This window comes from Corvus moneduloides, chromosome 28, assembly GCF_009650955.1.
Source record: "Corvus moneduloides isolate bCorMon1 chromosome 28, bCorMon1.pri, whole genome shotgun sequence".
Lineage (NCBI taxonomy): Eukaryota > Metazoa > Chordata > Aves > Passeriformes > Corvidae > Corvus > Corvus moneduloides.
In genome coordinates, this window is record NC_045503.1 from 1,964,320 (window position 1) to 1,984,406 (window position 20,087).

The following is a 20,087-nucleotide window of genomic DNA, read 5'->3' on the forward strand; positions in this document are numbered from 1 at the left end:
GCCCTCGAGCATTTCACCGTCAACTTCACCATCACCAACCTCCCCTACACTTCCGACCTGGAGAATCCTGACTCAGCCAAGTTCCGAGCTACACAAAGGGTCATGAACATGCTTGTAAGTTGACCAGCACTGGGCAATTGTCCTGCCCTCCCCAGGCTCTCCAAAGGTGGAGGGAGAGCTGTGAGATGGCCATGGCCTAACTGGGAAATCTTTTCCCTTGGCAGCTCGACCGCCTGCTGAAGGAAAGCAGCATTGGCCCTGTATTCCAAAGATGTGAGACAACAGATTTAAGGTATGGGTCTTGCTCAAATGTGCCTTTGCAGTGTTCTCACTTATGTAAGGGGACCAGTCACGCTCATGTTCTGCACTCTTACAGACTCAGGACATTCTCCCTCCTTCTTCCTGCTCTCCCTCTCTCTTTTCTATCTCCACCTCACATGCAGCGCTCTCCTCTTCGGGAGGTGATGGCCCGATCCCAAGATGACTCCAAATTCCTTCCAGGCCCTCTCCTTCATGAACATGCTCAGAATGTTTTTGAAGGTGCAGAAGAGTGTCGGGACACCAATCACACACACACACACATATTTTGGAAAGGCAAATGACCATGAAATGACCAAGGCAGTTCCAAGACCCAGCCTTGAGAGGATGACATGCAGAGGAGAGTGCTCAAGGAGGTCGCTGTGTTTTGCAGGCCAGGCAGTGACAGGGACGAGACCCGGGTGGACGCCGTGTGCGCCTACAGCAAGGAGCCCTCGGCTGCGCCTTTGGACAGGGTGGGGCTGTACCACCAAGTGAGCAACAAGACCAGAGGCATCACCCAGCTGGGCCCCTACAGCCTGGACAAGGACAGCCTCTACGTCAACGGTGACCAGAGCTCCTCCCTCGGCCTCTTCTGCTCCCCCACACCAGCCCTCCCCCAGTGCTGCCCCTTGCCCAGCTCCAGCTCCTGACCCTCTGTCTCTCTCTTTTCCCAGGATACAACGAACAGCCAGTGCTGACCAGTGAGTACCTTGCAGGGGCGGGATGGGGTCAGGAAGCTGCAAGGGCCTCCCTGGGGTCTTCCCCTGGGCACTGAAGGCTGTGGCCCTGACATCCCAGGGAAAAAATGGGGATCGTGGCAACATTCCCCATGGAGAGCAGGGCCAGCAGGAGACCTCAGTGGGTTTCCATCCAGAGCCCTGACACCCTGGCTCTTGCCCCTTGTCATTCTGGATTTCTGCTTCTTCCAGCTCCCACCCATGCAACAACGACAGCTGCCGCCCTCGAGCATTTCACCGTCAGCTTCACCATCACCAACCTCCCCTACACTTCCGACCTGGAGAATCCTGACTCAGCCAGGTTCAGAGCTACTCAAAGGGTTATGAACACCTTGGTAAGTTGACCATCAGTGGGATATACTCATGTCCCCACTGTATGCATCAACTTGGAGGGAGTGCCGTGATATGGTCATGGCTTATCTGGGAAACTTCTTCCCTTGGCAGCTCGACCGCCTGCTGAAGGAAAGCAGCATTGGCCCTGTATTCCAAGGATGTGAGACAACAGACTTCAGGTATGGGCTGCACCCCTGTGTTCCTTTGCAAGGCCCTCCCTTGTAAAGGGACCAGACATGCTCATGTTGTTGTTTTTTATGGAGGCAGGATATTCTCACTATTTCCCTCCTACCCAATGACCTTCTGTCTTAGGTCCATCTTTTTTAGAAATATCCCTCATTGCCCATAATCTCATCTCAAGCTGGTTGTGGCCTGAGCTTGAGAAGATGCTAGATATTGCCTTGATTACTTGCTCCTGCAGAGGTCCTGGGGCCTTACTGTAGGCGGAGAGCAGACACTGGACAAGAAGAACTCCTATTTAGGGAAAGCAGAGCTTTCATTCTGACTTGGAAATGGCGATGGCCGCCCCAATACCCACCTGTGAGGTAGAATTTGCAGAGGAGAGTGCTCAAGGAGGTCGCTGTGTTTTGCAGGCCAGGCAGTCACAGGGACGAGACCCGGGTGGACGCCGTGTGCGCCTACAGCAAGGAGCCCTCGGCTGCGCCTTTGGACAGGGTGGGGCTGTACCACCAAGTGAGCAACAAGACCAGAGGCATCACCCAGCTGGGCCCCTACAGCCTGGACAAGGACAGCCTCTACGTCAACGGTGACCAGAGCTCCTCCCTCGGCCTCCTCTGCTCCCCCACACCAGCCCTCCCCCAGTGCTGCCCCTTGCCCAGCTCCAGCTCCTGACCCTCTGTCTCTCTCTTTTCCCAGGATACAACGAACAGCCAGTGCTGACCAGTGAGTACCTTGCAGGGGCGGGATGGGGTCAGGAAGCTGCAAGGGCCTCCCTGGGGTCTTCCCCTGGGCACTGAAGGCTGTGGCCCTGACATCCCAGGGAAAATATGGGGATCGTGGCAACATTCCCCATGGAGAGCAGGGCCAGCAGGAGACCTCAGTGGGTTTCCATCCAGAGCCCTGACACCCTGGCTCTTGCCCCTTGTCATTCTGGATTTCTGCTTCTTCCAGCTCCCACCCATGCAACAACGACAGCTGCCGCCCTCGAGCATTTCACCGTCAACTTCACCATCACCAACCTCCCCTACACTTCCGACCTGGAGAATCCTGACTCGGCCAAGTACAATGCTACACAGTCAGTCACAGCCGCCTTGGTAAGTGGCCCTTCTCATGACCAAGGCCTTGTCCCAACTGGTCCTTGTACTCATCACCTTGGAGGGAGTGCAGGGAGCTGGCTATGACTTAATTGTGACACTTCTCCCCTTGGCAGCTCGACCGCTTGCTGAAGGAAAGCAGCATTGGCCCCAATTTCCAAGGATGTGTGACAACAGCTTTCAGGTATGGGTCATTGTCCCCATACAGGTGCCTTGGTCTGAGGATGCTGGACATAGTGGTCCAGCTCTGGGTGCCTCTTCTATGAAGGCAGAACTGTCTCCATAATGCCCTCCTGTCTTAGAGCCTCCCCTCACTGCATGCACTCTCAGCTTGTGTAGGACATGGAGTAGCCCAAGAATCACTCCTAAGTACTTGATGCCTCTTTCCATCCTGAACACCTCCAGGGTGTTAGTGAAGGTGGACAGCAGTGCCTGACCATAACACACACAGATGTTTTTGCGTTCCAACAAAGGAACGTCCATGGCAGCCCCAGGGCCCAGCCATGAACGGAGAATGTGCAGAGGAGGATTTCTGAGGGAGGTCGCTGTGTTTTGCAGGCCAGGCAGTGACAGGGACGAGACCCGGGTGGATGCCGTGTGCGCCTACAGCAAGGAGCCCTCGGCTGCGCCTTTGGACAGGGTGGGGCTGTACCACCAAGTGAGCAACAAGACCAGAGGCATCACCCAGCTGGGCCCCTACAGCCTGGACAAGGACAGCCTCTACGTCAACGGTGACCAGAGCTCCTCCCTCGGCCTCCTCTGCTCCCCCACACCAGCCCTCCCCCAGTGCTGCCCCTTACCCAGCTCCAGCTCCTGACCCTCTGTCTCTCTCTTTTCCCAGGATACAACGAACAGCCAGTGCTGACCAGTGAGTACCTTGCAGGGGCGGGATGGGGTCAGGAAGCTGCAAGGGCCTCCCTGGGGTCTTCCCCTGGGCACTGAAGGCTGTGGCCCTGACATCCCAGGGAAAATATGGGGATCGTGGCAACATTCCCCATGGAGAGCAGGGCCAGCAGGAGACCTCAGTGGGTTTCCATCCAGAGCCCTGACACCCTGGCTCTTGCCCCTTGTCATTCTGGATTTCTGCTTCTTCCAGCTCCCACCCATCCAACAACGACAGCTGCCGCCCTCGAGCATTTCACCGTCAACTTCACCATCACCAACCTCCCCTACACTTCTGACCTGGAGAATCCTGACTCAGCCAGGTTCAGAGCTACTCAAAGGGTTATGAACACCTTGGTAAGTTGACCATCAGTGGGATATACTCATGTCCCCACTGTATGCATCAACTTGGAGGGAGTGCCGTGATATGGTCATGGCTTATCTGGGAAACTTCTTCCCTTGGCAGCTCGACCGCCTGCTGAAGGAAAGCAGCATTGGCCCTGTATTCCAAGGATGTGAGACAACAGACTTCAGGTATGGGCTGCACCCCTGTGTTCCTTTGCAAGGCCCTCCCTTGTAAAGGGACCAGACATGCTCATGTTGTTGTTTTTTATGGAGGCAGGATATTCTCACTATTTCCCTCCTACCCAATGACCTTCTGTCTTAGGTCCATCTTTTTTAGAAATATCCCTCATTGCCCATAATCTCATCTCAAGCTGGTTGTGGCCTGAGCTTGAGAAGATGCTAGATATTGCCTTGATTACTTGCTCCTGCAGAGGTCCTGGGGCCTTACTGTAGGCGGAGAGCAGACACTGGACAAGAAGAACTCCTATTTTGGGAAAGCAGAGCTTTCATTCTGACTTGGAAATGGCGATGGCCGCCCCAATACCCACCTGTGAGGTAGAATTTGCAGAGGAGAGTGCTCAAGGAGGTCGCTGTGTTTTGCAGGCCAGGCAGTGACAGGGACGAGACCCGGGTGGACGCCGTGTGCGCCTACAGCAAGGAGCCCTCGGCTGCGCCTTTGGACAGGGTGGGGCTGTACCACCAAGTGAGCAACAAGACCAGAGGCATCACCCAGCTGGGCCCCTACAGCCTGGACAAGGACAGCCTCTACATCAACGGTGACCAGAGCTCCTCCCTCGGCCTCCTCTGCTCCCCCACACCAGCCCTCCCCCAGTGCTGCCCCTTGCCCAGCTCCAGCTCCTGACCCTCTGTCTCTCTCTTTTCCCAGGATACAATGAACAGCCAGTGCTGACCAGTGAGTACCTTGCAGGGGCGGGATGGGGTCAGGAAGCTGCAAGGGCCTCCCTGGGGTCTTCCCCTGGGCACTGAAGGCTGTGGCCCTGACATCCCAGGGAAAATATGGGGATCGTGGCAACATTCCCCATGGAGAGCAGGGCCAGCAGGAGACCTCAGTGGGTTTCCATCCAGAGCCCTGACACCCTGGCTCTTGCCCCTTGTCATTCTGGATTTCTGCTTCTTCCAGCTCCCACCCATGCAACAACAACAGCTGCCGCCCTCGAGCGTTTCACCGTCAACTTCACCATCACCAACCTCCCCTACACTTCCGACCTGGAGAATCCTGACTCGGCCAAGTACAATGCTACACAGTCAGTCACAGCCGCCTTGGTAAGTGGCCCTTCTTATGACCAAGGCCTTGTCCCAACTGGTCCTTGTACTCATCACCTTGGAGGGAGTGCAGGGAGCTGGCTATGACTTAATTGTGACACTTCTCCCCTTGGCAGCTCGACCGCTTGCTGAAGGAAAGCAGCATTGGCCCCAATTTCCAAGGATGTGTGACAACAGCTTTCAGGTATGGGTCATTGTCCCCGTGCAGGTGCCTTGGTCTGAGGATGCTGGACATAGTGGTCCAGCTCTGGGTGCCTCTTCTATGAAGGCAGAACTGTCTCCATAATGCCCTCCTGTCTTAGAGCCTCCCCTCACTGCATGCACTCTCAGCTTGTGTAGGACATGGAGTAGCCCAAGAATCACTCCTAAGTACTTGATGCCTCTTTCCATCCTGAACACCTCCAGGGTGTTAGTGAAGGTGGACAGCAGTGCCTGACCATAACACACACAGATGTTTTTGCGTTCCAACAAAGGAACGTCCATGGCAGCCCCAGGGCCCAGCCATGAACGGAGAATGTGCAGAGGAGGATTTCTGAGGGAGGTCGCTGTGTTTTGCAGGCCAGGCAGTGACAGGGACGAGACCCGGGTGGACGCCGTGTGCACCTACAGCAAGGAGCCCTCGGCTGCGCCTTTGGACAGGGTGGGGCTGTACCACCAAGTGAGCAACAAGACCAGAGGCATCACCCAGCTGGGCCCCTACAGCCTGGACAAGGACAGCCTCTACGTCAACGGTGACCAGAGCTCCTCCCTCGGCCTCCTCTGCTCCCCCACACCAGCCCTCCCCCAGTGCTGCCCCTTGCCCAGCCCCAGCTCCTGACCCTCTGTCTCTCTCTTTTCCCAGGATACAACGAACAGCCAGTGCTGACCAGTGAGTACCTTGCACGGGCGGGATGGGGTCAGGAAGCTGCAAGGGCCTCCCTGGGGTCTTCCCCTGGGCTCTGAAGGCTGTGGCCCTGACATCCCAGGGAAAATATGGGGATCGTGGCAACATTCCCCATGGAGAGCAGGGCCAGCAGGAGACCTCAGTGGGTTTCCATCTGGAGCCCTGACACCCTGGCTCTTGCCCCTTGTCATACTGGATTTCTGCTTCTTCCAGCTCCCACCCATGCAACAACAACAGCTTCCGCCCTCGAGCGTTTCACCGTCAACTTCACCATCACCAACCTCCCCTACACTTCCGACCTGGAGAATCCTGACTCAGCCAAGTTCAGAGCTACACAAAGGGTCATGAACATGCTCGTAAGTTGACCAGCACTGGGCAATTGTCCTGCCCTCCCCAGGCTCTCTAAAGGTGGAGGGAGAGCCGTGAGATGGCCATGGCCTAACTGGGAAACCTTTTCCCTTGGCAGCTCGACCGCCTGCTGAAGGAAAGCAGCATTGGCCCTGTATTCCAAAGATGTGAGACAACAGATTTAAGGTATGGGTCTTGCTCAAATGTGCCTTTGCAGTGTTCTCACTTATGTAAGGGGACCAGTCACGCTCATGTTCTGCACTCTTACAGACTCAGGACATTCTCCCTCCTCCTTCCTGCTCTCCCTCTCTCTTTTCTATCTCCACCTCACATGCAGCGCTCTCCTCTTCGGGAGGTGATGGCCCGATCCCAAGATGACTCCAAATTCCTTCCAGGCCCTCTCCTTCATGAACATGCTCAGAATGTTTTTGAAGGTGCAGAAGAGTGTCGGGACACCAATCACACACACACACATATTTTGGAAAGGCAAATGACCATGAAATGACCAAGGCAGTTCCAAGACCCAGCCTTGAGAGGATGACATGCAGAGGAGAGTACTCAAGGAGGTCGCTGTGTTTTGCAGGCCAGGCAGTGACAGGGACGAGACCCGGGTGGACGCCGTGTGCGCCTACAGCAAGGAGCCCTCGGCTGCGCCTTTGGACAGGGTGGGGCTGTACCACCAAGTGAGCAACAAGACCAGAGGCATCACCCAGCTGGGCCCCTACAGCCTGGACAAGGACAGCCTCTACGTCAACGGTGACCAGAGCTCCTCCCTCGGCCTCCTCTGCTCCCCCACACCAGCCCTCCCCCAGTGCTGCCCCTTGCCCAGCTCCAGCTCCTGACCCTCTGTCTCTCTCTTTTCCCAGGATACAATGAACAGCCAGTGCTGACCAGTGAGTACCTTGCAGGGGCGGGATGGGGTCAGGAAGCTGCAAGGGCCTCCCTGGGGTCTTCCCCTGGGCACTGAAGGCTGTGGCCCTGACATCCCAGGGAAAATATGGGGATCGTGGCAACATTCCCCATGGAGAGCAGGGTCAGCAGGAGACCTCAGTGGGTTTCCATCCGGAGCCCTGACACCCTGGCTCTTGCCCCTTGTCATTCTGGATTTCTGCTCCTTCCAGCTCCCACCCATGCAACAACAACAGCTGCCGCCCTCGAGCATTTCACCGTCAACTTCACCATCACCAACCTCCCCTACACTTCCGACCTGGAGAATCCTGACTCAGCCAAGTTCAGAGCTACACAAAGGGTCATGAACATGCTCGTAAGTTGACCAGCACTGGGCAATTGTCCTGCCCCCCCCAGGCTCTCTAAAGGTGGAGGGAGAGCCGTGAGATGGCCATGGCCTAACTGGGAAATCTTTTCCCTTGGCAGCTCGACCGCCTGCTGAAGGAAAGCAGCATTGGCCCTGTATTCCAAAGATGTGAGACAACAGATTTAAGGTATGGGTCTTGCTCAAATGTGCCTTTGCAGTGTTCTCACTTATGTAAGGGGACCAGTCACGCTCATGTTCTGCACTCTTACAGACTCAGGACATTCTCCCTCCTTCTTCCTGCTCTCCCTCTCTCTTTTCTATCTCCACCTCACATGCAGCGCTCTCCTCTTCGGGAGGTGATGGCCCGATCCCAAGATGACTCCAAATTCCTTCCAGGCCCTCTCCTTCATGAACATGCTCAGAATGTTTTTGAAGGTGCAGAAGAGTGTCGGGACACCAATCACACACACACATATTTTGGAAAGGCAAATGACCATGAAATGACCAAGGCAGTTCCAAGACCCAGCCTTGAGAGGATGACATGCAGAGGAGAGTACTCAAGGAGGTCGCTGTGTTTTGCAGGCCAGGCAGTGACAGGGACGAGACCCGGGTGGACGCCGTGTGCACCTACAGCAAGGAGCCCTCGGCTGCGCCTTTGGACAGGGTGGGGCTGTACCACCAAGTGAGCAACAAGACCAGAGGCATCACCCAGCTGGGCCCCTACAGCCTGGACAAGGACAGCCTCTACGTCAACGGTGACCAGAGCTCCTCCCTCGGCCTCCTCTGCTCCCCAACACCAGCCCTCCCCCAGTGCTGCCCCTTGCCCAGCTCCAGCTCCTGACCCTCTGTCTCTCTCTTTTCCCAGGATACAACGAACAGCCAGTGCTGACCAGTGAGTACCTTGCAGGGGCGGGATGGGGTCAGGAAGCTGCAAGGGCCTCACTGGGGTCTTCCCCTGGGCACTGAAGGCTGTGGCCCTGACATCCCAGGGAAAAAATGGGGATCATGGCAACATTCCCCATGGAGAGCAGGGCTAGGAGGAGACCTCAGTGGGTTTCCATCCAGAGCCCTGACACCCTGGCTCTTGCCCCTTGTCATTCTGGATTTCTGCTTCTTCCAGCTCCCACCCATCCAACAACGACAGCTGCCGCCCTCGAGCATTTCACCGTCAACTTCACCATCACCAACCTCCCCTACACTTCCGACCTGGAGAATCCTGACTCAGCCAGGTTCAGAGCTACTCAAAGGGTTATGAACACCTTGGTAAGTTGACCATCAGTGGGATATACTCATGTCCCCACTGTATGCATCAACTTGGAGGGAGTGCCGTGATATGGTCATGGCTTATCTGGGAAACTTCTTCCCTTGGCAGCTCGACCGCCTGCTGAAGGAAAGCAGCATTGGCCCTGTATTCCAAGGATGTGAGACAACAGACTTCAGGTATGGGCTGCACCCCTGTGTTCCTTTGCAAGGCCCTCCCTTGTAAAGGGACCAGACATGCTCATGTTGTTGTTTTTTATGGAGGCAGGATATTCTCACTATTTCCCTCCTACCCAATGACCTTCTGTCTTAGGTCCATCTTTTTTAGAAATATCCCTCATTGCCCATAATCTCATCTCAAGCTGGTTGTGGCCTGAGCTTGAGAAGATGCTAGATATTGCCTTGATTACTTGCTCCTGCAGAGGTCCTGGGGCCTTACTGTAGGCGGAGAGCAGACACTGGACAAGAAGAACTCCTATTTTGGGAAAGCAGAGCTTTCATTCTGACTTGGAAATGGCGATGGCCGCCCCAATACCCACCTGTGAGGTAGAATTTGCAGAGGAGAGTGCTCAAGGAGGTCGCTGTGTTTTGCAGGCCAGGCAGTGACAGGGACGAGACCCGGGTGGACGCCGTGTGCGCCTACAGCAAGGAGCCCTCGGCTGCGCCTTTGGACAGGGTGGGGCTGTACCACCAAGTGAGCAACAAGACCAGAGGCATCACCCAGCTGGGCCCCTACAGCCTGGACAAGGACAGCCTCTACGTCAACGGTGACCAGAGCTCCTCCCTCGGCCTCCTCTGCTCCCCCACACCAGCCCTCCCCCAGTGCTGCCCCTTGCCCAGCTCCAGCTCCTGACCCTCTGTCTCTCTCTTTTCCCAGGATACAATGAACAGCCAGTGCTGACCAGTGAGTACCTTGCAGGGGCGGGATGGGGTCAGGAAGCTGCAAGGGCCTCCCTGGGGTCTTCCCCTGGGCACTGAAGGCTGTGGCCCTGACATCCCAGGGAAAATATGGGGATCGTGGCAACATTCCCCATGGAGAGCAGGGCCAGCAGGAGACCTCAGTGGGTTTCCATCCAGAGCCCTGACACCCTGGCTCTTGCCCCTTGTCATTCTGGATTTCTGCTTCTTCCAGCTCCCACCCATGCAACAACGACAGCTGCCGCCCTCGAGTGTTTCACCGTCAACTTCACCATCACCAACCTCCCCTACACTTCCGACCTGGAGAATCCTGACTCGGCCAAGTACAATGCTACACAGTCAGTCACAGCCGCCTTGGTAAGTGGCCCTTCTCATGACCAAGGCCTTGTCCCAACTGGTCCTTGTACTCATCACCTTGGAGGGAGTGCAGGGAGCTGGCTATGACTTAATTGTGACACTTCTCCCCTTGGCAGCTCGACCGCTTGCTGAAGGAAAGCAGCATTGGCCCCAATTTCCAAGGATGTGTGACAACAGCTTTCAGGTATGGGTCATTGTCCCCGTGCAGGTGCCTTGGTCTGAGGATGCTGGACATAGTGGTCCAGCTCTGGGTGCCTCTTCTATGAAGGCAGTACTGTCTCCATAATGCCCTCCTGTCTTAGAGCCTCCCCTCACTGCATGCACTCTCAGCTTGTGTAGGACATGGAGTAGCCCAAGAATCACTCCTAAGTACTTGATGCCTCTTTCCGTCCTGAACACCTCCAGGGTGTTAGTGAAGGTGGACAGCAGTGCCTGACCATAACACACACAGATGTTTTTGCATTCCAACAAAGGAACGTCCATGGCAGCCCCAGGGCCCAGCCATGAACGGAGAATGTGCAGAGGAGGATTTCTGAGGGAGGTCGCTGTGTTTTGCAGGCCAGGCAGTGACAGGGACGAGACCCGGGTGGACGCCGTGTGCGCCTACAGCAAGGAGCCCTCGGCTGCGCCTTTGGACAGGGTGGGGCTGTACCACCAAGTGAGCAACAAGACCAGAGGCATCACCCAGCTGGGCCCCTACAGCCTGGACAAGGACAGCCTCTACGTCAACGGTGACCAGAGCTCCTCCCTCGGCCTCCTCTGCTCCCCCACACCAGCCCTCCCCCAGTGCTGCCCCTTGCCCAGCTCCAGCTCCTGACCCTCTGTCTCTCTCTTTTCCCAGGATACAACGAACAGCCAGTGCTGACCAGTGAGTACCTTGCAGGGGCGGGATGGGGTCAGGAAGCTGCAAGGGCCTCCCTGGGGTCTTCCCCTGGGCACTGAAGGCTGTGGCCCTGACATCCCAGGGAAAATATGGGGATCGTGGCAACATTCCCCATGGAGAGCAGGGCCAGCAGGAGACCTCAGTGGGTTTCCATCCGGAGCCCTGACACCCTGGCTCTTGCCCCTTGTCATTCTGGATTTCTGCTCCTTCCAGCTCCCACCCATGCAACAACAACAGCTGCCGCCCTCGAGCGTTTCACCGTCAACTTCACCATCACCAACCTCCCCTACACTTCCGACCTGGAGAATCCTGACTCAGCCAAGTTCAGAGCTACACAAAGGGTCATGAACATGCTCGTAAGTTGACCAGCACTGGGCAATTGTCCTGCCCTCCCCAGGCTCTCTAAAGGTGGAGGGAGAGCCGTGAGATGGCCATGGCCTAACTGGGAAATCTTTTCCCTTGGCAGCTCGACCGCCTGCTGAAGGAAAGCAGCATTGGCCCTGTATTCCAAAGATGTGAGACAACAGATTTAAGGTATGGGTCTTGCTCAAATGTGCCTTTGCAGTGTTCTCACTTATGTAAGGGGACCAGTCACGCTCATGTTCTGCACTCTTACAGACTCAGGACATTCTCCCTCCTTCTTCCTGCTCTCCCTCTCTCTTTTCTATCTCCACCTCACATGCAGCGCTCTCCTCTTCGGGAGGTGATGGCCCGATCCCAAGATGACTCCAAATTCCTTCCAGGCCCTCTCCTTCATGAACATGCTCAGAATGTTTTTGAAGGTGCAGAAGAGTGTCGGGACACCAATCACACACACACACATATTTTGGAAAGGCAAATGACCATGAAATGACCAAGGCAGTTCCAAGACCCAGCCTTGAGAGGATGACATGCAGAGGAGAGTACTCAAGGAGGTCGCTGTGTTTTGCAGGCCAGGCAGTGACAGGGACGAGACCCGGGTGGACGCCGTGTGCACCTACAGCAAGGAGCCCTCGGCTGCGCCTTTGGACAGGGTGGGGCTGTACCACCAAGTGAGCAACAAGACCAGAGGCATCACCCAGCTGGGCCCCTACAGCCTGGACAAGGACAGCCTCTACGTCAACGGTGACCAGAGCTCCTCCCTCGGCCTCCTCTGCTCCCCAACACCAGCCCTCCCCCAGTGCTGCCCCTTGCCCAGCTCCAGCTCCTGACCCTCTGTCTCTCTCTTTTCCCAGGATACAACGAACAGCCAGTGCTGACCAGTGAGTACCTTGCAGGGGCGGGATGGGGTCAGGAAGCTGCAAGGGCCTCACTGGGGTCTTCCCCTGGGCACTGAAGGCTGTGGCCCTGACATCCCAGGGAAAATATGGGGATCATGGCAACATTCCCCATGGAGAGCAGGGCTAGGAGGAGACCTCAGTGGGTTTCCATCCAGAGCCCTGACACCCTGGCTCTTGCCCCTTGTCATTCTGGATTTCTGCTTCTTCCAGCTCCCACCCATCCAACAACGACAGCTGCCGCCCTCGAGCATTTCACCGTCAAAAACTTCACCATCACCAACCTCCCCTACACTTCCGACCTGGAGAATCCTGACTCAGCCAGGTTCAGAGCTACTCAAAGGGTTATGAACACCTTGGTAAGTTGACCATCAGTGGGATATACTCATGTCCCCACTGTATGCATCAACTTGGAGGGAGTGCCGTGATATGGTCATGGCTTATCTGGGAAACTTCTTCCCTTGGCAGCTCGACCGCCTGCTGAAGGAAAGCAGCATTGGCCCTGTATTCCAAGGATGTGAGACAACAGACTTCAGGTATGGGCTGCACCCCTGTGTTCCTTTGCAAGGCCCTCCCTCGTAAAGGGACCAGACATGCTCATGTTGTTGTTTTTTATGGAGGCAGGATATTCTCACTATTTCCCTCCTACCCAATGACCTTCTGTCTTAGGTCCATCTTTTTTAGAAATATCCCTCATTGCCCATAATCTCATCTCAAGCTGGTTGTGGCCTGAGCTTGAGAAGATGCTAGATATTGCCTTGATTACTTGCTCCTGCAGAGGTCCTGGGGCCTTACTGTAGGCGGAGAGCAGACACTGGACAAGAAGAACTCCTATTTTGGGAAAGCAGAGCTTTCATTCTGACTTGGAAATGGCGATGGCCGCCCCAATACCCACCTGTGAGGTAGAATTTGCAGAGGAGAGTGCTCAAGGAGGTCGCTGTGTTTTGCAGGCCAGGCAGTGACAGGGACGAGACCCGGGTGGACGCCGTGTGCGCCTACAGCAAGGAGCCCTCGGCTGCGCCTTTGGACAGGGTGGGGCTGTACCACCAAGTGAGCAACAAGACCAGAGGCATCACCCAGCTGGGCCCCTACAGCCTGGACAAGGACAGCCTCTACGTCAACGGTGACCAGAGCTCCTCCCTCGGCCTCCTCTGCTCCCCCACACCAGCCCTCCCCCAGTGCTGCCCCTTGCCCAGCTCCAGCTCCTGACCCTCTGTCTCTCTCTTTTCCCAGGATACAACGAACAGCCAGTGCTGACCAGTGAGTACCTTGCAGGGGCGGGATGGGGTCAGGAAGCTGCAAGGGCCTCCCTGGGGTCTTCCCCTGGGCACTGAAGGCTGTGGCCCTGACATCCCAGGGAAAATATGGGGATCGTGGCAACATTCCCCATGGAGAGCAGGGCCAGCAGGAGACCTCAGTGGGTTTCCATCCAGAGCCCTGACACCCTGGCTCTTGCCCCTTGTCATTCTGGATTTCTGCTCCTTCCAGCTCCCACCCATGCAACAACAACAGCCGCCGCCCTCGAGCATTTCACCGTCAACTTCACCATCACCAACCTCCCCTACACTTCCGACCTGGAGAATCCTGACTCAGCCAAGTTCAGAGCTACACAAAGGGTCATGAACATGCTCGTAAGTTGACCAGCACTGGGCAATTGTCCTGCCCTCCCCAGGCTCTCTAAAGGTGGAGGGAGAGCCGTGAGATGGCCATGGCCTAACTGGGAAATCTTTTCCCTTGGCAGCTCGACCGCCTGCTGAAGGAAAGCAGCATTGGCCCTGTATTCCAAAGATGTGAGACAACAGATTTAAGGTATGGGTCTTGCTCAAATGTGCCTTTGCAGTGTTCTCACTTATGTAAGGGGACCAGTCACGCTCATGTTCTGCACTCTTACAGACTCAGGACATTCTCCCTCCTTCTTCCTGCTCTCCCTCTCTCTTTTCTATCTCCACCTCACATGCAGCGCTCTCCTCTTCGGGAGGTGATGGCCCGATCCCAAGATGACTCCAAATTCCTTCCAGGCCCTCTCCTTCATGAACATGCTCAGAATGTTTTTGAAGGTGCAGAAGAGTGTCGGGACACCAATCACACACACACACATATTTTGGAAAGGCAAATGACCATGAAATGACCAAGGCAGTTCCAAGACCCAGCCTTGAGAGGATGACATGCAGAGGAGAGTACTCAAGGAGGTCGCTGTGTTTTGCAGGCCAGGCAGTGACAGGGACGAGACCCGGGTGGACGCCGTGTGCACCTACAGCAAGGAGCCCTCGGCTGCGCCTTTGGACAGGGTGGGGCTGTACCACCAAGTGAGCAACAAGACCAGAGGCATCACCCAGCTGGGCCCCTACAGCCTGGACAAGGACAGCCTCTACGTCAACGGTGACCAGAGCTCCTCCCTCGGCCTCCTCTGCTCCCCAACACCAGCCCTCCCCCAGTGCTGCCCCTTGCCCAGCTCCAGCTCCTGACCCTCTGTCTCTCTCTTTTCCCAGGATACAACGAACAGCCAGTGCTGACCAGTGAGTACCTTGCAGGGGCGGGATGGGGTCAGGAAGCTGCAAGGGCCTCACTGGGGTCTTCCCCTGGGCACTGAAGGCTGTGGCCCTGACATCCCAGGGAAAATATGGGGATCATGGCAACATTCCCCATGGAGAGCAGGGCTAGGAGGAGACCTCAGTGGGTTTCCATCCAGAGCCCTGACACCCTGGCTCTTGCCCCTTGTCATTCTGGATTTCTGCTTCTTCCAGCTCCCACCCATCCAACAACGACAGCTGCCGCCCTCGAGCATTTCACCGTCAACTTCACCATCACCAACCTCCCCTACACTTCCGACCTGGAGAATCCTGACTCAGCCAGGTTCAGAGCTACTCAAAGGGTTATGAACACCTTGGTAAGTTGACCATCAGTGGGATATACTCATGTCCCCACTGTATGCATCAACTTGGAGGGAGTGCCGTGATATGGTCATGGCTTATCTGGGAAACTTCTTCCCTTGGCAGCTCGACCGCCTGCTGAAGGAAAGCAGCATTGGCCCTGTATTCCAAGGATGTGAGACAACAGACTTCAGGTATGGGCTGCACCCCTGTGTTCCTTTGCAAGGCCCTCCCTCGTAAAGGGACCAGACATGCTCATGTTGTTGTTTTTTATGGAGGCAGGATATTCTCACTATTTCCCTCCTACCCAATGACCTTCTGTCTTAGGTCCATCTTTTTTAGAAATATCCCTCATTGCCCATAATCTCATCTCAAGCTGGTTGTGGCCTGAGCTTGAGAAGATGCTAGATATTGCCTTGATTACTTGCTCCTGCAGAGGTCCTGGGGCCTTACTGTAGGCGGAGAGCAGACACTGGACAAGAAGAACTCCTATTTTGGGAAAGCAGAGCTTTCATTCTGACTTGGAAATGGCGATGGCCGCCCCAATACCCACCTGTGAGGTAGAATTTGCAGAGGAGAGTGCTCAAGGAGGTCGCTGTGTTTTGCAGGCCAGGCAGTGACAGGGACGAGACCCGGGTGGACGCCGTGTGCGCCTACAGCAAGGAGCCCTCGGCTGTGCCTTTGGACAGGGTGGGGCTGTACCACCAAGTGAGCAACAAGACCAGAGGCATCACCCAGCTGGGCCCCTACAGCCTGGACAAGGACAGCCTCTACGTCAATGGTGACCAGAGCTCCTCCCTCGGCCTCCTCTGCTCCCCCACACCAGCCCTCCCCCAGTGCTGCCCCTTGCCCAGCTCCAGCTCCTGACCCTCTGTCTCTCTCTTTTCCCAGGATACAACGAACAGCCAGTGCTGACCAGTGAGTACCTTGCAGGGGCGGGATGGGGTCAGGAAGCTGCAAGGGCCTCCCTGGGGTCTTCCCCTGGGCACTGAAGGCTGTGGCCCTGACATCCCAGGGAAAATATGGGGATCGTGGCAACATTCCCCATGGAGAGCAGGGCCAGCAGGAGACCTCAGTGGGTTTCCATCCGGAGCCCTGACACCCTGGCTCTTGCCCCTTGTCATTCTGGATTTCTGCTCCTTCCAGCTCCCACCCATGCAACAACAACAGCTTCCGCCCTCGAGCGTTTCACCGTCAACTTCACCATCACCAACCTCCCCTACACTTCCGACCTGGAGAATCCTGACTCAGCCAAGTTCAGAGCTACACAAAGGGTCATGAACATGCTCGTAAGTTGACCAGCACTGGGCAATTGTCCTGCCCTCCCCAGGCTCTCTAAAGGTGGAGGGAGAGCCGTGAGATGGCCATGGCCTAACTGGGAAACCTTTTCCCTTGGCAGCTCGACCGCCTGCTGAAGGAAAGCAGCATTGGCCCTGTATTCCAAAGATGTGAGACAACAGATTTAAGGTATGGGTCTTGCTCAAATGTGCCTTTGCAGTGTTCTCACTTATGTAAGGGGACCAGTCACGCTCATGTTCTGCACTCTTACAGACTCAGGACATTCTCCCTCCTTCTTCCTGCTCTCCCTCTCTCTTTTCTATCTCCACCTCACATGCAGCGCTCTCCTCTTCGGGAGGTGATGGCCCGATCCCAAGATGACTCCAAATTCCTTCCAGGCCCTCTCCTTCATGAACATGCTCAGAATGTTTTTGAAGGTGCAGAAGAGTGTCGGGACACCAATCACACACACACACATATTTTGGAAAGGCAAATGACCATGAAATGACCAAGGCAGTTCCAAGACCCAGCCTTGAGAGGATGACATGCAGAGGAGAGTACTCAAGGAGGTCGCTGTGTTTTGCAGGCCAGGCAGTCACAGGGACGAGACCCGGGTGGACGCCGTGTGCACCTACAGCAAGGAGCCCTCGGCTGCGCCTTTGGACAGGGTGGGGCTGTACCACCAAGTGAGCAACAAGACCAGAGGCATCACCCAGCTGGGCCCCTACAGCCTGGACAAGGACAGCCTCTACGTCAACGGTGACCAGAGCTCCTCCCTCGGCCTCCTCTGCTCCCCAACACCAGCCCTCCCCCAGTGCTGCCCCTTGCCCAGCTCCAGCTCCTGACCCTCTGTCTCTCTCTTTTCCCAGGATACAACGAACAGCCAGTGCTGACCAGTGAGTACCTTGCAGGGGCGGGATGGGGTCAGGAAGCTGCAAGGGCCTCACTGGGGTCTTCCCCTGGGCACTGAAGGCTGTGGCCCTGACATCCCAGGGAAAATATGGGGATCATGGCAACATTCCCCATGGAGAGCAGGGCTAGGAGGAGACCTCAGTGGGTTTCCATCCAGAGCCCTGACACCCTGGCTCTTGCCCCTTGTCATTCTGGATTTCTGCTTCTTCCAGCTCCCACCCATCCAACAACGACAGCTGCCGCCCTCGAGCATTTCACCGTCAACTTCACCATCACCAACCTCCCCTACACTTCCGACCTGGAGAATCCTGACTCAGCCAGGTTCAGAGCTACTCAAAGGGTTATGAACACCTTGGTAAGTTGACCATCAGTGGGATATACTCATGTCCCCACTGTATGCATCAACTTGGAGGGAGTGCCGTGATATGGTCATGGCTTATCTGGGAAACTTCTTCCCTTGGCAGCTCGACCGCCTGCTGAAGGAAAGCAGCATTGGCCCTGTATTCCAAGGATGTGAGACAACAGACTTCAGGTATGGGCTGCACCCCTGTGTTCCTTTGCAAGGCCCTCCCTCGTAAAGGGACCAGACATGCTCATGTTGTTGTTTTTTATGGAGGCAGGATATTCTCACTATTTCCCTCCTACCCAATGACCTTCTGTCTTAGGTCCATCTTTTTTAGAAATATCCCTCATTGCCCATAATCTCATCTCAAGCTGGTTGTGGCCTGAGCTTGAGAAGATGCTAGATATTGCCTTGATTACTTGCTCCTGCAGAGGTCCTGGGGCCTTACTGTAGGCGGAGAGCAGACACTGGACAAGAAGAACTCCTATTTTGGGAAAGCAGAGCTTTCATTCTGACTTGGAAATGGCGATGGCCGCCCCAATACCCACCTGTGAGGTAGAATTTGCAGAGGAGAGTGCTCAAGGAGGTCGCTGTGTTTTGCAGGCCAGGCAGTGCACAGGGACGAGACCCGGGTGGACGCCGTGTGCGCCTACAGCAAGGAGCCCTCGGCTGCGCCTTTGGACAGGGTGGGGCTGTACCACCAAGTGAGCAACAAGACCAGAGGCATCACCCAGCTGGGCCCCTACAGCCTGGACAAGGACAGCCTCTACGTCAACGGTGACCAGAGCTCCTCCCTCGGCCTCCTCTGCTCCCCCACACCAGCCCTCCCCCAGTGCTGCCCCTTGCCCAGCTCCAGCTCCTGACCCTCTGTCTCTCTCTTTTCCCAGGATACAACGAACAGCCAGTGCTGACCAGTGAGTACCTTGCAGGGGCGGGATGGGGTCAGGAAGCTGCAAGGGCCTCCCTGGGGTCTTCCCCTGGGCACTGAAGGCTGTGGCCCTGACATCCCAGGGAAAAAATGGGGATCGTGGCAACATTCCCCATGGAGAGCAGGGCCAGCACGAGACCTCAGTGGGTTTCCATCCAGAGCCCTGACACCCTGGCTCTTGCCCCTTGTCATTCTGGATTTCTGCTTCTTCCAGCTCCCACCCATGCAACAACGACAGCTGCCGCCCTCGAGCGTTTCACCGTCAACTTCACCATCACCAACCTCCCCTACACTTCCGACCTGGAGAATCCTGACTCGGCCAAGTACAATGCTACACAGTCAGTCACAGCCGCCTTGGTAAGTGGCCCTTCTCATGACCAAGGCCTTGTCCCAACTGGTCCTTGTACTCATCACCTTGGAGGGAGTGCAGGGAGCTGGCTATGACTTAATTGTGACACTTCTCCCCTTGGCAGCTCGACCGCTTGCTGAAGGAAAGCAGCATTGGCCCCAATTTCCAAGGATGTGTGACAACAGCTTTCAGGTATGGGTCATTGTCCCCATGCAGGTGCCTTGGTCTGAGGATGCTGGACATAGTGGTCCAGCTCTGGGTGCCTCTTCTATGAAGGCAGAACTGTCTCCATAATGCCCTCCTGTCTTAGAGCCTCCCCTCACTGCATGCACTCTCAGCTTGTGTAGGACATGGAGTAGCCCAAGAATCACTCCTAAGTACTTGATGCCTCTTTCCATCCTGAACATCTCCAGGGTGTTAGTGAAGGTGGACAGCAGTGCCTGACCATAACACACACAGATGTTTTTGCGTTCCAACAAAGGAACGTCCATGGCAGCCCCAGGGCCCAGCCATGAACGGAGAATGTGCAGAGGAGGATTTCTGAGGGAGGTCGCTGTGTTTTGCAGGCCAGGCAGTGACAGGGACGAGACCCGGGTGGACGCCGTGTGCACCTACAGCAAGGAGCCCTCGGCTGCGCCTTTGGACAGGGTGGGGCTGTACCACCAAGTGAGCAACAAGACCAGAGGCATCACCCAGCTGGGCCCCTACAGCCTGGACAAGGACAGCCTCTACGTCAACGGTGACCAGAGCTCCTCCCTCGGCCTCCTCTGCTCCCCCACACCAGCCCTCCCCCAGTGCTGCCCCTTGCCCAGCTCCAGCTCCTGACCCTCTGTCTCTCTCTTTTCCCAGGATACAACGAACAGCCAGTGCTGACCAGTGAGTACCTTGCAGGGGCGGGATGGGGTCAGGAAGCTGCAAGGGCCTCCCTGGGGTCTTCCCCTGGGCACTGAAGGCTGTGGCCCTGACATCCCAGGGAAAATATGGGGATCGTGGCAACATTCCCCATGGAGAGCAGGGCCAGCAGGAGACCTCAGTGGGTTTCCATCCGGAGCCCTGACACCCTGGCTCTTGCCCCTTGTCATTCTGGATTTC

The 20,087-nt window shown here is 56.1% G+C and overlaps 5 protein-coding genes across 5 annotated transcripts; all 5 read left to right on the top strand.

The window, feature by feature from the left end:
* The first annotated feature begins 4,826 nt into the window (after positions 1–4,826).
* On the top strand, positions 4,827–8,889 carry LOC116436133 (mucin-16-like). The gene is made up of 8 exons (XM_032093066.1): positions 4,827–5,155; positions 5,272–5,339; positions 5,714–5,886; positions 5,997–6,023; positions 7,508–7,650; positions 7,761–8,396; positions 8,507–8,533; positions 8,762–8,889. The coding sequence occupies exons 1-6, from the start codon at positions 4,889–4,891 to the stop codon at positions 8,325–8,327; spliced, it is 1,245 nt and encodes a 414-aa protein (XP_031948957.1). The 5' UTR covers positions 4,827–4,888; the 3' UTR covers positions 8,328–8,396; positions 8,507–8,533; positions 8,762–8,889.
* LOC116435774 (mucin-16-like) lies at positions 8,556–11,912 on the top strand. Its single transcript, XM_032092339.1, has 11 exons — positions 8,556–8,649; positions 8,762–8,904; positions 9,014–9,081; positions 9,496–9,668; positions 9,779–9,805; positions 10,034–10,176; positions 10,293–10,360; positions 10,735–10,907; positions 11,018–11,044; positions 11,273–11,415; positions 11,526–11,912. Exons 1-11 carry the CDS (start codon positions 8,556–8,558, stop codon positions 11,910–11,912), a joined length of 1,446 nt encoding a protein of 481 aa, XP_031948230.1.
* A 37-nt stretch (positions 11,913–11,949) lies between these two features.
* Positions 11,950–12,897, top strand: LOC116435775 (mucin-16-like). The gene is made up of 4 exons (XM_032092340.1): positions 11,950–12,163; positions 12,274–12,300; positions 12,529–12,674; positions 12,784–12,897. The coding sequence occupies exons 1-4, from the start codon at positions 11,950–11,952 to the stop codon at positions 12,895–12,897; spliced, it is 501 nt and encodes a 166-aa protein (XP_031948231.1).
* A 4,111-nt stretch (positions 12,898–17,008) lies between these two features.
* LOC116435776 (mucin-16-like) lies at positions 17,009–17,953 on the top strand. Its single transcript, XM_032092341.1, has 4 exons — positions 17,009–17,222; positions 17,333–17,359; positions 17,588–17,730; positions 17,840–17,953. Exons 1-4 carry the CDS (start codon positions 17,009–17,011, stop codon positions 17,951–17,953), a joined length of 498 nt encoding a protein of 165 aa, XP_031948232.1.
* A 293-nt stretch (positions 17,954–18,246) lies between these two features.
* On the top strand, positions 18,247–19,983 carry LOC116435778 (mucin-16-like). The gene is made up of 7 exons (XM_032092342.1): positions 18,247–18,268; positions 18,322–18,495; positions 18,606–18,632; positions 18,861–19,003; positions 19,120–19,187; positions 19,562–19,734; positions 19,845–19,983. The coding sequence occupies exons 1-7, from the start codon at positions 18,247–18,249 to the stop codon at positions 19,943–19,945; spliced, it is 708 nt and encodes a 235-aa protein (XP_031948233.1). The 3' UTR covers positions 19,946–19,983.
* The last annotated feature ends 104 nt before the right edge of the window (positions 19,984–20,087 follow it).